Source organism: Pan troglodytes, chromosome 3, assembly GCF_028858775.2.
Source record: "Pan troglodytes isolate AG18354 chromosome 3, NHGRI_mPanTro3-v2.0_pri, whole genome shotgun sequence".
Taxonomy (NCBI): Eukaryota; Metazoa; Chordata; class Mammalia; order Primates; family Hominidae; genus Pan; species Pan troglodytes.
Window position 1 is genome coordinate 90,602,497 of NC_072401.2, and position 16,981 is coordinate 90,619,477.

Genomic DNA, 16,981 nt, shown 5'->3' on the forward strand with positions numbered 1-16,981 from the left:
GTTGTCACAAGATCTGATGGTTTTATGAGGGGCTCTTCCCCCTTCGCTCAGCAAATTCTCCTTCCTGCCGCCTTGTGAAGAAGGTGCCTTGCTTCCCCTTTGGCTTCTGCCATGGTTGTAAGTTTCCTGAGCCCTCCCCAGCCATGCTGAACTGTTAATCAATTAAGCCTTTTTCTTTACAAGTTACTCAGTCTCGGGTAGTTCTTTATAGCAGTATGAAAACAGACTTAATACACACACTCCCCCATCACCAGGTATCTCCAACGGGAAGATCTCTTAATACAGGCGAAGGACCCTCTTCTAACTCTTGTACATAAAGCTCTTAATTCAACTCCCATGAATCTGGAAGGTTTCCCCCAGCAACATTAAACTGTGGGGATTAGAGATTTGTTAGTGAAGTTTAGCATATTTTCATATGTTTATGATGCTTGCTTATATAGTTTGAGTAATCTATTTTATTGCTCATCTTTTAAAACTGATTTGTAGGTGTTCTATTTGCTAGATTCCAGTACATGACTTATTTTTCAATTAGTCTATGAAGTCTTTTTATCAAAGTTTTAAGTGTTAATGTAGGTAAAGTTACCAATTTTGTTTCCCCTTTCCTCCCTTTTTGAATTAGTAATATTTTATTAGTACTTAACTTTATATTTTAGAAATCACATTTAATGTGACCCAGTTAAACTTAATTAAAATCTTTTCTTAATTCTTAAAGGTCTGGCAATTTTACGTGTTGGAATGTGTTTCCCTCATGCTTTAAACAAAAAATAAAAATACTTTTAAAGTCACATTTTATGTATCTCACAGTCATACATTAAAACCATTCTTAGGCCAGGCGTGGTGGCTCATGCCTGTAATCTCAGCACTTTGGGAGGCTGAGATGGGTGGATCATGAGGTCACGAGATCAAGACCATCCTGCCTAACACAGTGAAACACCATCTCTACCAAAAATACAAAAAATTAGCCGGACGTGGTGGTGGGTGCCTGTAGTCCCAGCTACTCAGGAGGCTGAGGCAGGAGAATGGCGTGAATCCGGGAGAAGGAGCTTGCAGTGAGCTGAGATCGCACCACTGCACACTCCAGCATGGGCGACAGAGCGAGACTCTGAGGGAAAACAGAACAAAACAAAACAAAATTCTTATTATTTATCCAGATTTATCAAAAGTTTATTAAATAGAATAAAATGGCAAAATTCAAGGCTTTTAACAATTGAGTGGTAAAGTTCAAGTGGAAGAAAGCAAAACTCAGAGGAGTAAGAGAAGAAAAGAACAATATTTTGCCTATGCCATTTAATTCCCACAAATTTGCAAAGTGAGCATTGTTATTCTCAGTTTCCAGATGAATGCACTGAAATAATTTGGGTATTTATCCTCTCCAAATTTCATGTTGAAATTTGGAGGTGGGGTCTGGTGGGAGGTGTTTTGGTTTACTCAGCCAAAGAATTTAGCTTCTTTGATTCGAAGCTGAGATTTGAACCCAGGGTCCTTTGATTCCAAGCCCAGATATTTACCACAATATCTCTGTGATCATCCAATTTATATGTCTCAAGTATCTGTGCCATTGAAAAATTGTAAAACTGTGCATGTATACATTATACCTCCTAAGGTTGAGACATAGATGGAAGTGCCCAGCAAAACGTCTGGCACAAAGGCATTATTTTTTGTTTTGGCTTTGGGCTAAAAAAACATAGATAACAAGCAAATGCTTTGGAGCCCTTTAAGAAATCTTATCTTGCTTTTAAACACCTATAATAATCTTTGGCAATGACATTCTGCTTATTATTATTTTTAATGGCAGGTCAAGGCTCTTTTGCAGTTTGATTGAGAGACGTCAAGCGGGACTAAAAAAGGTGTAGGGAAATACCATTCTTGAGATGCCAGTACTCCCACCAGAAATCTCTGCAAGCACTTTCAGCTTCCATCCAGACAATTTGAATTTCAACTATGTTAGACCTCTGTGATATATTTAGAAAAACCAGAAAACCAGCTTCAGAACATTGTTAAGGTAGTTACAAGGGTCTAAACATTTTAGAACTCTGTAAATTAGCTCAGTGGTTGTGTAGAATGGTGTTGAAGAAAATTTAATAATGTTGGCATTCAGAAGTTCATTAAGAATGTGTGTGCTATGGTCTAAATGTCTGTATCCCTCCAAAACTCATGTTGAAGTCTGAACTCCTAAGGCGATGGTGTTAGAAAGTGGGGGCTTTGGGTGGTGATTAGATGGTGGTCACAGAGCCCTCATGAGTGAGATTAGTGCCCTTTTGAAAGTGGCTCAGGAGGGGACACTTCATCCCTTTTACTGTGTGAGGACACAGCAAACAGGCACCGCACGTGAGCCGGCAAGTAGGCCCTCACCAGACACCAAATTGGCCTTGATTTTGGGGTTCCCAGCTTCCAAAACTGTAAGAAATACATTTATTTACAAGCCTCCCAGTTTATGATACTTTATTATAGCAGCCCAGATAAACTCAGACAGGGTGGTTGACCAAAAGTGATCTTATATTGTTGACAAAAGGCAAACCCTTCACAAGAAACAAGAGGTATTTTGAGTTCACAATCAGTCCAGTGAAGCAATATTATGCTAAGAAGGATGTTCTTCTGTTTGCTACTCAACATTGAAGATGTGAAGAATGAGAACATTTGGCTGGAAATGGCACCTAATGAAACAAACACCCACTGGTGGGACATAAACAGCTATAGGCATAAGACAAACCATCTCGGCCCTCCTGAGACTTGCAAGATCTAACTTCTCCAGGCAAGGCATTTATATCTTTGGAAATGCATGAGGTTTTAATTTGACCAAGAATAAATGTTTAAGTATGCAAGAGTTAGAGAATGGCAGCCACAGGGCACCATTTTAGGTTAAAATAGTGTGCATTTATACACACACACACACACACAGCAGCTGGAGGGAGAGTATGGCTCTTGGAAATTTTGAAGCAATCACTGTTTAAAGTTCATGTGAAATTCACTAAATCATTGTTTTGAGATTTGGGTTTCATATATCTTGTACCTCTCCTTCTTTACAGATCCTTGATGAATTGAAGATATTCAAGGAGGTAAAAAGGGATCAAATTGTAGTGCTAGTTTTACTACTGGTCAAGTCAAACTGGGGATATGGCTGGGCTTTCCATCTCCTTCTAGGAATCCAGACTGCAGGATCCCAGTTTATTTTCTCAGGAGTAGGCAGAAAGGCTGGAGCTATATAGGGTACACCTGATGGCTCTGGGTAAGAGGCATCTAAGCCTGGACAATAAGGCAATCTAAGCGCCCTGGACCCCTACCCAGCTCTGTTACCCCACCCCCGCCTGTATTTTCACAATGCTCAGCTCTCATCATTCTCACCAAACAACACACACACAACGCACAAACACACACACACTCTGCTCTACCAAGTACAGGAAAAACCTCGCGTTTGATGACCAGGAGGAATTGTTGATTCTATGGGAATTCTATTTTAATTAAAGAAAAAAGTTCTTTCATTGCAAATACTTCCAGTTCCACTGCAGATTCCTAGCAGAAGCTGTCACATGGAAAATCAACTGATTCTGCACATTCATGGTTAAAAGAACGATTTCAATAGCAGTGGAAACAATAATAACATCAACAAAAAACAGAATAAATTGTATCTGTATTACATTTATTATGAAAAGTGAGATGCAAAAAAACATAATCTAAATTTTTTGATGGTAAAACTAAGTCATTAGTTGAATATCAGAATTTTAAGCATCCATTCAAAAATCAAATCCAAAATGAAGGTGTAAGTATACGTAATGCCAAAATCTTACTTCATCTTTGTATAAATTATAACATTTCTTCTTTTTTCTAGGAAATGAAGTTTTATTGGTCAATATCTGGAGGATGAGAACTTTCTGAAATGATTTTATGGCCTTCGTAAACATTATAATGTAGACATTATAAAAAAACATAACTTTGGATTTTAATATTAATACATTCATAAATGGACTTTCCATTTTGAATATTTTTTCTTGTAATATTATACCACACTTTTGATCTTTCTTAGTTGAGTATTTACACACATAAATGATTCTCATATTGAAAACTGCAGTTTTTAAGTTATAATTTTTCTGGGTATTATTTAAATTAATACACATCTTTCAAAAATAATCACATAAATTTATCTTTGAAGCAACCATAAGTATTGACAAACATCAAGATTTCAGGTACGCTGCACTTATAAACATGTATACTTTTATTAGTTAAAAAACACTGCCACTCTAGTTGTAATTGTAGTGTTCTTATAGCTGGTTAATCTTTTATTTTTATTTAATATACAACGATGGCACATTCGTTCTCTAAAACATGAATATGTTTTTAAATGTTATTCTTAACTTTCTACTGAGAAGTGGTTGTTTGTACTTTGCCAAATGGAATTCTCTATCAAGGGGTGATTCTGGTATTTCCATTTATATTTTCTTTTTTTTGAGACAGAGCCTTGCCCTGTCTCCCAGGCTGGAGTGCAATGGCGCGAACTTGGCTCACTGCAACCTCTGCTTCCCAGGTTCAAGTGATTCTCCCACCTCAGCCTCCCGAGTAGCTGGGATTACAGGCACACACCACCATGCCCGGCTAGTTTTTGTATTTTTAGTAGAGACGGGGTTTTGCCATGTTGGCCAGGCTGGTCTTGAACTCCTGACCTCAGGTGATCTGCCCGCCTTGGCCTCCCAAAGTGCTGGGATTGCAGGTGTGAGCCACCACGCCCAGCCTCCATGCATATTTTCAATCTGATACCCAACCAACGTAATTTTTAGTGTCGAGGATTCAAGGTCAAATTGTGTTAGGTTTTAAGAACCAGGTGAGACTTTCTGATCCCTAATAGAGCACTTCCTTTGAGAAGAAATGAGATAAATTCGAATAATATCAATTAACTGGTTGGAATTATGATAAGCTGACAAATCTTGTTCAGAGTTGACACTTGCCAGCTAATGATTCTAACGTTGTTAGAATCCACACAGTATTACCTGTTATTGATAATACTAATTTTTTGTTTGAGTCCATCTTAAGGAACTCAAGACATGAGGCAATTTCAGTGCCCTGGAACCCCACCCAAGGGTTCATTGCTCATATCCTATTATCTCACCAACATCATCTGCAATTTTTTTTCATTTAAATCTTTGACTTCTCTTCGGTGTTGGTAGGCATAGTTTTGCTGAGCTCAAGAGAAGAATGCCTGTGATCATATCCACTTTGAGTGATTATCCATGCTTGAAATCTAGGGATCCATTTCCAAAAAATGTAGGGCTTTTATTGGTTTGTGCAAATAAACACATTGATACATGTCCAAAAGGAGTCTCCAAAACATAATCGATTTTCATCACTGTTTGCCATTTCCAGATATGAAATTAGGTGCTTAAAGAGAAGCATTAATTCCCTGTAGCTACTCAGTTACCAGTCTGTGCTTCAGTTGCTGGAGTTTTCTAAGCACAAAATCTGCTACCAAGGAGTAACACCATTAATTGGGGGGGCATCTGATTCAATAATAATATTTGTAAAACAGAGCAGTCATGGAAATATGCAACTTTCAATTAGTGGTTTTAATTTGTGATTTATCTGAATATACTAGTATAAATAAAATGTATTATGTGTGCATATATATGTGGATAAGCTATTTACATTTTTATGTGTAGAAAATGAAAAATATATATTGATTAGCCCTTTTGAGGCTTTTGAACAACTGTTTCATCTTCCTTCTTTCCTGCAACTGCTTTGAGGATTTAGATAATTCATACAAGGTATGTACACAATCACACCCATAGTATGTACATCCTAGTCACACACTTAACATGGAGAGGATGTGTGAGGAATGTAAATTATCCCAGTGGTCAAAGAACTGACCTTACCTGTGACTAATGGCATGGTTAATTAGCCCTGGCATATTTAATAATATGCCAATGTACTGATTACTATATTCAGCCTTTGTGATAATTATGTTACCTACTCAAGGAGATGATAAAAAAAAAAACACAAATCAAACAGCCCTTTCTGACCTTCAAAAATAAAAGGACAAATTCTGTTACTGAATACATGTGCACACTTTTGTTGGCTTTATTCATGTATGTACATATGCCTGCCTGAATACAGAAATTGGCCTTTAAATGGGATACGACAAGTTATTTTTTTTACACATAAAAATAGAAAACTGATCACTCAGACTGTACACACTCACAGAATGTATTGACATACCACGACCAGCTACAGTATTATGCACGACATATTGTTCACACATTAGTACAGCAGAGATACACACATTTAGAAAATTAGTAATTGCTAGTATATATTTTTCTTATTTTCAGGCTGTGTTGACCTTTTTCAACCTTAATAAAAGGTATCTCCAGGGGCCCTTAAAACAAGAATTAGTCTCTCCTCTCCTCTAGGGATTGGGGAGTATGACTATAATACTGCAATCTCCTGATATACCAGCATCATTTTAAGAAACGATGGAAAACATTAGGAAAAATAAGTTACGTAAAGATGTGATCTAAAATAAATGTTAAGGAATCTCAACTAAAATCATCAAGGATGCCGATTAACATGAGTAAGCCCTTTCTACTCATTTTATATAGTTTGCTCTACACACAGCCTTTACATGTTATTAAAAGCAATGATATGAATCAGAAAAAAAACTGTTTAACTGCTCAAGAGTTTTTCTAAAGAGAGACAATTTTTAAAGCAACAAAGAACAATACTAGCAGCAATGTCAAAAAGCAAGCTATAATTTTCACCCCAGAAATAAATGAATGACATCTCCATAGTTAAGAGATCAAGAAAGCTGTTAGCAATTCTCTCCCATTTAATTCTTTGTAACATCATTAAATCACTGGGGTATCTCATCATAATTATCATCATGCAGGTTGATCATCAATATCCTTTTCTAAAGTGTAAAATATGTGATTTTTATTCCTACTATTTTGCAGCCAATTAATTTTGAGCTTGAATCCAGAAAGATACTTGATGAAGAGTTAGCATTTAGAAGTGCCCATCTGGAGCATCGTTTTCTGTAAGGCATCATTTGAAGCCTCTTTGGATACAAGATCTCATGTTTTAGTGATTTTACATCCGGGAGCCCATTTTTTTCACAGCTAAAGCTGGTAATCCTCTGGGCAGAGTTAACTGAATTGCTTTCTACATGCTAGTGTCCAGAAAGAGCAATTACCATAAGTTTAAAGTCTCCATTTCAACAAAACTTCTGGTTGCAGCTGTCTTGAGTTTTAAGCCAGCAAGACTTTGAGTGGCTCCTCTTCCCTCTGGGCTCACATAAAAACATAGATGCCAACTGTATCCTGACTAATGCTCATTAGTGCTGTACCTCTTTATGAAGCTTCTAAACAAGTTTTTCCAGGAAGAAAGCAGAAACTATGCCTTTGCTTATTTTATCCTGTGGGTTACAGTCAGTCTTCATAAAGCAAACCATCATTATATAATGGTGTGCCCATAATAGATGCATTTGCTGGTATAACTGCCTCTTTTTGGCACATTATTGCTTGGCTTTAATTTCATATTCAACAGTCTTTATTCTCATTATTAGTATCTGAGATATTTGTGTCTTAAAAAAACTTGTAAATAACATCTTGTTGCACCATTCTGGCCACCACAAGTCATTTCACCAAGGTCCAAGGTTATTTGAATGTTGTTTATAATTATCATCACGTTTACTTACCTAACAGCCAAAAGTAATGTTTCAGGATTGTTTGTTGCTGCTATCTACACATATATACAGATGTACTGGATTTACTTTGAGAGAGGTTATTTTGTTGTGGCAAGTGACTAGTTTAGCTGGTGACTGTTCACAGTTAAAAGTAGCTGTAATGACCTCTGGCAGATGTCACTGATCACTTGGGAGACAGAATTTTTCCACTTCAATCCATCTTCATTTATGTCCTTGGTCATTGCAAACCCAGCTTATTTGATTTCTGCAGCCAAGGAGAATTGTTTTCTTTCCAAGAGTAGGATAAAGTTCATGGAAATCTGTTTCAGTATTTACAAGACTATTTTTTTTCCCATTTGCAAAAATGTCTAAAATTTTGTAGACATCCTTAAGCCCATGTGTCTGGACAGATGACATTTGTAATTGCTCAGCCAGTTGAAGAATTTCATCAAGAAGGATATCGTTACAAGGATGGACAGGAGATTCAGCATATCCTCTGTTATTTGCCAGGTGGCAGCAGCTGACCCGAATTTGGAGAGAATCAACCAAAAAGGGCCACGCACAACATCAGGAAGCATTGCTAACAGAAAACAAAATGCTCAGATACATATGTAAAATAACAAACACTAAAGGGGATGTTTGACTTCTGATTTCACCATGTAGACAAAAACAGTGTGGGAATAAGGTCGTCGGCTCACTTATCCAAGATACTGCTGAGTTCACTGTTCTATCACAAAGGGAAATTCACAGGCCTCACTTCTCAAACACCACTTAGAACAAAGCAGGAGAGAGTAAACAGCATCATCTCCATGGCAGCATTACAGATAATTAGTAAATCAGGCAGGTAGAGGTCTACACAAGGCTACAAGTGCCCAGTTTTCAATAAAAACACATATACATATATGCAAACCTTATCCTAATGTATTGTTTTTCTTTATACTGATTCATAAAAGTAGACAAGGGATGTGGTTAATTATGTGTTACTAGGAGTAGACAAAATTTTAAACACTTGGCACAATATGTAGGAGGAAGAGAAGACACACATTTCACACATTTTGGCCGCAAAACAGTAACAAAGTGGATGCAGAAAAGGACAAACAATTTATATTAACAGCACACTTGCATATATCCTCTGTAAACACATTTTAAAGTAACATCATACTCTGTTCTTGGTATGCTATATATAGGGATTCTCAGAATGACAGGCATTCCCAGAAATGAGAGGAAAAACATTAGTATAAGCTAGGAACAGTGAAACCTCAATATGCTAGAATACAAACAAATGCTATTTTCCTCTTCTGCTTTCTACTTTAAGACAGCAAGCTCCTATTATGAATTTGGTTCTGAAATCCAACCTCTAAGGTATATGTTACACATGCATATTTAGTTCAATTTATTTCAATTTTTATGTTTAACTTTATAACATGGTGAACACTGGTATTCAAAACAGTATCAGAGAATTCTCAAGATTAAAAAAATTATCAAAGATCAAATTACATTCAATATAGGTGAACTTATCAAGGCAGGAAACATACTAACACATTTTATAAATATTCAATTTCAGACGTGAACAAAAAGGTTTCTGGTTAACCTTGACTTAACAGGATGTTCAACTTTTGCCAGTGACCCAAAGCACAAAGGTTAATCAATATTTTACTCTATGTAAAGTAGTTGGTCTGTGGCATTCAAAGTCAATAATCCAGAAATACATAATTAGAAAAGCATTCAAGATAAACATATGACAGCTGAAGCTGTCACATTTTTCTCATGGTCATAAAAACAGAACAATCAATCTTTAAATTAAAAATTTAAGTATTCACTTGTTAAGTGGTATAGCATCTTAATATTTTAAATGTTGAATTGTCTTCCAGACATGGAGTTCTAACTCACCTTTTTACTACTGGTTTAAGGAATATTTTCTATTTCTTGATTCAATGAAATATTTCCTCCATATATTTCAAAAATAAAATGCATGAAAAAGAACCAAATCATATCTAAGAGAAATGAAGGGTAAAACCAAACAACTTTCAACCCAATGTGTGTCATGCAGGTAAAGTAAGGAAAAAACTGAGCAAGTTCCAAGAGTCTACCAAGAAAACTGTTTTGCAACTTCATCTGTTGAATGAACCTTAGGTTTCACAAATAAGGTATACTAAATGCCTAATGCTATGTCACAGATTGAAGTGAAGGAAAATTCTCAAATAAGGTTTTATTGTGAGAGTAACTTAGGGGAGGTATCACAATACAAAAATGCTGCTGTCTTGAATAGGTCCCTATCTTATTTATCCATCTGAAGATATATTTCTGTTAATGTCCTTAAAAGCTGTTAGTTCTATAGGGTTTAATGAGCCACAAAACAAACAATATTTTTGTAATATTTTGTGACAATCTCTTGAGTGTTGTAGAAGTGAAGAATTTGGTCCCAGCACCAAAGAAAATCAGTTAAACTTAGTACATTAAACAAATTTTCTTAAAGTTTTGATAGACATAACCACAATAGCAAATCTAGCAATTTTAATGTATTTAATGTGAGAAAAATGCCAACAACTCTCTCAGGCCTCTGCTTCATTTAACTGTTTACAAATCATGTGGTTACTCTAAAGTCATGAAAATAAATATTATTATCAGAGGTGAAATTCCTTATTCTCACCTATTTTAATGCAGGGACAGCCTGTTCTAGCCACTTCACAGCAGAGGATTACCTGGGGCCACCCATCTGGAGTAGGCACTGTTGACAGCTGCTACTGTGTACACAGGCTGTACTCTGTGTATACACAGCATGTATGCCCATGTGGGAGGGAGAAGCCAGCTAGCAAGAGTTAGCAGAGAGATTATGTCCTGGCAGAGGCATCTGAGACAGAAGTGACACGAACGCAACTACAAATGGGTATTTAAGGCCCAAAGAGAGAGTGTTAGGCTAAATCTCTAATCATTAATAGTAATTTGCTTGGTAATTTGATGGAAATTTCGACATTACGTAGTATTCTTAATAGACACCAATGGGTAAGAAACTGAAAAATGTGCCTTATTAAAAAATTCCTTCTAATTTCCAAATAGAACAACTGTAACAACTCTCAGGCTCTGAGAATACTGTTCCATATATGCAAGCTTTGTCTACAGTTAAATTGCTTCAAAATAAATCAAAGGTTTTTACTAATTTAGGTTGTGTCGAGTGTAGCTTGTGCTAAGTTCAGGAATGATTTTTTTTCCTGCATATGTTCAGAATGTGCAGAACAGAATTAAAGTGAAAAAAGCCAGAACAGATACTGTGAATTGACTGTACCCATGGGACACATGAGTCTCTAGAGAGAATACCTATGGTTAGGTACTCTTTTCCAGCTCATTACGGGGAATGAGTTCAAAGAAGACAACCGGTGCCCCTCCAGCATCTAAGTCTGGTTTTCTAAACGCAAAATGGAGACCAGCACTCCCCCAACAATGTCTGCAGGAAGGGAAGCCTTCCCAGGGCCGTTGTTCATTCTTCCTTTCCACACTACCCCAATTCTCAAGCCGGTGCTGCTCATCCAGGCCAGTGCCTTGGAGGATACTCATGTGTCTCGGGACACACGTCTCTTCTGGAGACACGGGAGGGCCAAGGTCCCAGGAAGTATAATCCACCCAAATCACAAGCCACGTTTTCGTAAAGGCCTCTTCTTTCATTGGGTTTGAAGGATATTATGGGTATTTCTCTTAAAATCAATAAGTTTGCAGAAGTTACCTTTTTACTCCAGCGTATATATTTAAGCAATTAGATGATAGTAGTCTATGTACAAAAATTGTAAGGAAGCTCACATTCTAATTTGGTGTTGACTACATTTGTTACTGGAAGTTACTGAACCCAATTAAAAAAAAATCACTAATTGCATCCTGTTTACAGGAGTCTAAATTAAACATTGTTTTTGTTACTTATGAGGCTTTTATCATCACAGAAAAAGCAGTGTTTGGTAATCTGCTATTTATAGTTCCTGACCAGAACCTTAGCATTCTCAGTAGAATATCACTGGAGAACACCTGCACAGTATCAATTTAGTATTATCCCTAATTTGATGGCTCTTTTCAAGAATTCAGTCCCATGTACTTCCTCTAGGGTAAGAAAATATGAATATGTCTGGTCAGAATCACAGAGATGCGCCTTGCCTTCAGTGCAGGAAAATGGGTCTATATAAATCCATGTTTAATGTAGGCAGTTTTCATAGTCAAAAGCTTAGCTAATGTTCCTAATATAACTTTCTTATATTTATTAACAGCAATAAGAAGGTTTATAAAAAGAGTTGTCTGCAGATGTTTACAAACATTAATTCATATTTCATATTTTACACATTTAACTGTTTTTATTTAATGTTATCTGGCCTAGGAATGAATCAAATTTGTTCTCATTTTTTTCATTATGGTTCTTATCACTTATTTATAATTTGTGTGGTTACAGCATTCTTACTGCAATAAGACTAGAAATTATAACAATGTTTTTGCCAATAGTGTTTTTGCTACTTTCAATATGAAGCAGGGATTTTAATGGAAATACTATTGTGTGATAAATTGAGGCAGTTATACAAAATAATACATGTATAATGATACAATAATGCTATTTCTATGAACAACATCATATTTTTAAAAACCCAGTGAATATTATTTTCAATTTGTTAAGGTTGCAAACCTTCAGTGAAGCTTGTTTCTCTTTTCTTGTTCCTTCTTTCAAATTGAAATGACATTTTTGTTTATAGAGCTCCAGGTCAAAGGATCTAACAATTTTTAATAGCAATTTCCTATAGTGAATACTTGCTTTTTCTTCCTAGTCTTGCAGCAAAAAACTAAGCAAGCTTTGACATAGAGGGACACATGTGAATACCGTAAATTTATACACAAACTCCCATAAATACTCCCTTTCAATCTAACACAGAAGAAGGGGCAGGGCGGACGCAGCAGTTGGGGCGTCGGAAGTTCTGCAGCATGGACTGGAAAACACTGTGCTGCCTTCCTTTGAGCTTCTTATTTGAAGAAGTATCTGAGGAAATGGATCTCCGGGTCTGGCTATTTTGAGTTTTGATTAATTTCTCATGTTCCCTGATTTGTCTTTGCAAATGGTTCTGGATCGCGATTCCCAGGGACTCTGCGTCCAAGGATGCACCATACACTTCCCAGGTCATTCCCTGCTCATCCCACACGACGTCCCTGACACGCTTGGACTGTTTCAGCTGGAGCTTGGAGTCTGCGCCAAGCTGCTTTTTCTTATCTCCTGGAGTGAGTCCTACCTGAGCAGCAGCTGCTGTCACATTTAACTTTTGCTCCTTGAGGAACTCGCTGACGCGGCTGGGCCTGCGTGGGCTGGCTTTGACGGAGCGAGATGGGGTCTTCTTGCCGGAACCTGGGCTGGAGTCACCCATGGGATCAGATGGCAGGCTCAGGCTGGTGGCTGTCTTGGTCTGTCTGTTTTCTTCTAAGGTGCTCTCCTGGTTCTTCCTAATTGGGGAGGGTGTAGGATTAGCAGCTGATTCTGTGCCTCCACTTTCTTGGGATTTAGGATTGAGCAGTAGGGTTTTGGCATCCGAGGTATCAGTGCCAGTAGACTCTTTTTCTTTTACTACCTGAGGAGATGCAGGCTTCTTTTCCCTTGCATCTCCTTTATTAGTGGGATCCAAGCTCCCAGAATGATCAGCTTTGCTGATAGAGCCACAGGAGTCAGATAGTTTGCAATCTGGGTCTGTTTTGTGGCCGTTTGTCGTTTTCTCTGCAAACTCAGATGGCCTGGTTTCAAATTTCCCCAATCCATAACTTGCTTCAGCTTGACTGCATGCACTGACAGAAATCTGGTCAATGGCGATAGCTTTCAGGGAACTAGAATTAGTACCTGCGAGCTTTTTAGCAGTTGACTCTTCCCTCGCTGGAGTCATTCCTGCTAACCTCCCATCTTCTTTACACGTATGCTGGGCATTACCGGAGACCAAATTGATTGATGAGGTTTTAAGGACCCCACCTGGTAGGCTCACAAGTTTATTTTCCCGTTGGAAAGCTGTAGACTCAGCTGCAGCTGCCTGAATGTGCACCTGTGGCATGATGCCAGGGCACTGGCTGGACTCCTGAGGGGCTAGCGTGCTGTCAGAGAGCTCCAGTGTGTGGCTCCCACTGCTGTGGCAAATGACACGCAGCTGCTCTTGTTCAAAATGCTCAGGAGCAGGGCTTTCCTTCAGAAATGCAGTGAGGATACTGGGGCTGGTGGAGACGGATCTGCTCTCGACACTCGCCACTGCCTGCACCTCTGCATCTTGCCAAGCCCTGCTGGGAACTTCCTTGATTTCACTTTCAGCTTGGTTGGTCATCGTACTGGCTTCTTTGAACCTTGACATCTGACGCTGTGCTGGCAGCGGCACCTTCTCTGGACCTGGGGGACATGCCGAAGGTTCGCTAGTGAGGGGGGTTGGTTGAGGTGTCACAGAAGTTGTGCCTTGGGGGCCCGAGGCAGTGACAGAGGGCTGCTTGTTCTCTGTACATCCAGATTCTCTAGTTAGAGGTTTACAGGACCTCATTTCAGAGTCACAGATGGCTCCCTGCCTTTCCCCTTCAGGTCCACCTACAGGAGAGGATGAGTGACTAACCACCCTGGCTGCTGTCACTGGAGTCTGCACTGTTCCCTGGATTGTTTCTGGAGAAGGAAACTCACAGGACACCTGATCTTTGCTGCTACTGAGGACGCCTCCCACAGGACAACTTGGTTTCTCAGGTTGCTCTCTATTTGAGGTTCTATGTGATCTCATCAGGGAATCTTCAGGCATGGATGAGGTGATGGCATTGGGCTGATCACCTGGGATGGACTGGCAGGTGTGCTGATTGGCAGGCATTGTCAATGGTGTGTGTATAAGATCCCTTCCTGCTGCAGAACTCGGGGCTGATGCTGCGGGCTGGCTGCTCCCTGGCAGCTGGGGATTGCCGGGAGAGTTGAATGTGGCAGGTGCTTTCTGCACTTCATTGAAGACACCAGGAGAAGACATATCTGGTTGGGTGGTCTCATGCTCACAAACCTGCATCAGGGCTTCGGCAGCTGCCCTGGGGCTGAGGTCTGGTTCTGCAGGGGCACCTGAAAAGCCATTGGCATTCTTACACAGGAGAGCTGGTCGATGCCGAGGGGAGGCAGCCTGTGGCTCTCCTAGATCGTCTTCTTTTCCGGAAGCTGCAATCAAGGAAGTTTTAGCTGATCTCAGAGGGTCAGGTACAGTCCCCATGGAATTTCTCTTCAGGAGCACTCCAGAGCTCTCTTGAGTACTGTTCCCACTGGTGGGGGAGGGGAGCGCAGTCAGAGCTCAGAGTGATGACACAGTCAGGGATGATTCCTCTGAAGAACCAGCCTGTGAATCAAGGAAACAGCATCATTAATACAGTACGTCGCTTAAGGATTGAAAAATAAACCAAACTGTCATTTTTATAAGAGCACATTAAAAACTTTTCTTCCCATACCTGTTGATATAAAAATAGACCTTGTGGGGAGGGAGAAGAAAAAAATAAATAAAAATAGACTTGAGAAAAAGATTTTGAAAAAAATTATAATTACGAAAATATTATTTTGATATATTAGTTTCTGCTTGCATCCCACTAATGTCTAGCAAATAGGTTTTTCATGTATCTACCTAAGTTTGCTAACTACCTCAAAAGTTATTGGTGTAATCTGATTTAGCAAATGTCAGAAAATCCTGTAAAGCCACTCTAATTAAATCAATAAGTAAGTATTGAAGTAGGCATAAACAGATATGTGAAATAAGAAATCTAGGGAGAGATCCAAATATAAGTGGGGACTTAATCTATGACAAAAGAAGTATTACAGTTTGGTGGTGAAAGGCTGAGTTATTTCATAGAAGGAGTTGGCAAACTGTTCATTCATCTGGAAGAAAAGAAAAGTAGATGTTTATATTATACCAATTCCAAAAATAAATCCTAGATGGATGCAGTGGATTAAAGGTTAAAATATAAAATAAATAAATAAAATCATATAAGAAAACCTAGGAATCATAAATATAATCTAGAGACAGGTGAGCTAGGCTTTTTCTGAGATGGTAGAAACACTGTAAGAGAAAACAAACATAGGTGACTAAATAAAATTCAAAACCTGAATTTTATGGCATGACAAAAGATGCTATAAAAAATACAAGATTTTGGGGGAAATAAAAAGTGTATAACCCTAGAGGGCAGGCAAAAATACCTATAATATAGCAGGAGCTCTTTAACATTTACGAGGAGACCAAATAATCCATTGAAAAAATGGATAACAAATATAAAAACATAAGTTTACAAGATACGAAATTTAAATAACCATCAAGCTTATGAAAAGATGATCAAATACATTTATAGTCAAATAATGCAAATAAAGTAACAATGCAATTTCACTTCACACCAGTTGCATCTGCAAAATCTTAAAAAAAATAGACTTTTAACAGTAAGGCCTAGGGAGACCTAGCAAAAGGAAGTATTTTTATTAATTGTAGGTGCAAATAAATATGTATTGTTACAGCTTTCTTATGGAGGCAGTTTAATTTTTAAAACTATAAATACACATTTCCTTGACTCAATGATACCAACTCTATCAACAGAAATAGAAACACCAACATATATGAATATGGGGATGTTTCCTGAAGTACTATTTGTAGAAGAAAAACAGACTGGTCTTTATAAATAGGCAGAATGATAGGATAAGTCATGACGTAATTCTACTACAGAGTATTATGCAACCAGTAAAGTAAATAATTCAGCTATAACTTTTCACATGGAAGAGATTTCCTCAAGGTATGATTGAATGAGAAAAACAAGGTCCAGAAAACAGCATATACATTTTCATTTTTGTAAAACAATGACCTAAAACACTGCATATGTATGCACACAAACAGGCACACACACAGATATGTCTGTGTATGATTACATAAATTCTAAAAACATTTGGAATGAGACATATTAGGTGTTAAATAGAGGGAGAGTGATAAGTTGGGGACAGAGAGGGGAGATGAAAGTACCCAAAGATGGAAAATGCTGAATTTTAAAAATCGGAAATGATTTAGGGCATATCATTATGTAAAATTATATGTGTGTGTTTATATATAAGCTTTTTTTTTTTTTTTTTGAGACAGGGTCTTGCTCTGTCACCTAGGCTGGAGTTCAGGGATGCAGTCATGGCTCACTGCAGCCTTGACCTCCCAGGCTCAAGCTATCTTCCCACCTCGGCCTCCCAAGTAGCTGGGACTACAGGTGAATGCCACCATGCTCAGCTAATTTTTAATTTTTTTTGTAGAGACAGAGTCTCTCCATGTTGCCCAGGGTAGTCTTGAACTCCTGGACTCAAGT

General features: G+C 38.2%; 1 protein-coding gene across 3 annotated transcripts in view; it reads right to left on the reverse strand.

Annotated features, from left to right (window-relative positions):
* Window positions 1-2,427: 2,427 nt before the first annotated feature.
* GPRIN3 (GPRIN family member 3) overlaps window positions 2,428-16,981 on the reverse strand; it is a 70,619-nt gene continuing 56,065 nt past the window's right edge. For all 3 annotated transcript variants that reach the window (XM_001162145.8, XM_009448024.5, XM_054683195.2), the window contains exon 2: window positions 2,428-15,000. In XM_001162145.8, the coding sequence (XP_001162145.2) occupies window positions 12,547-14,877 (2,331 nt within the window). In that variant the 5' untranslated portion in view covers window positions 14,878-15,000 and the 3' untranslated portion in view covers window positions 2,428-12,546. The remainder of the gene's footprint in view (window positions 15,001-16,981) is intronic.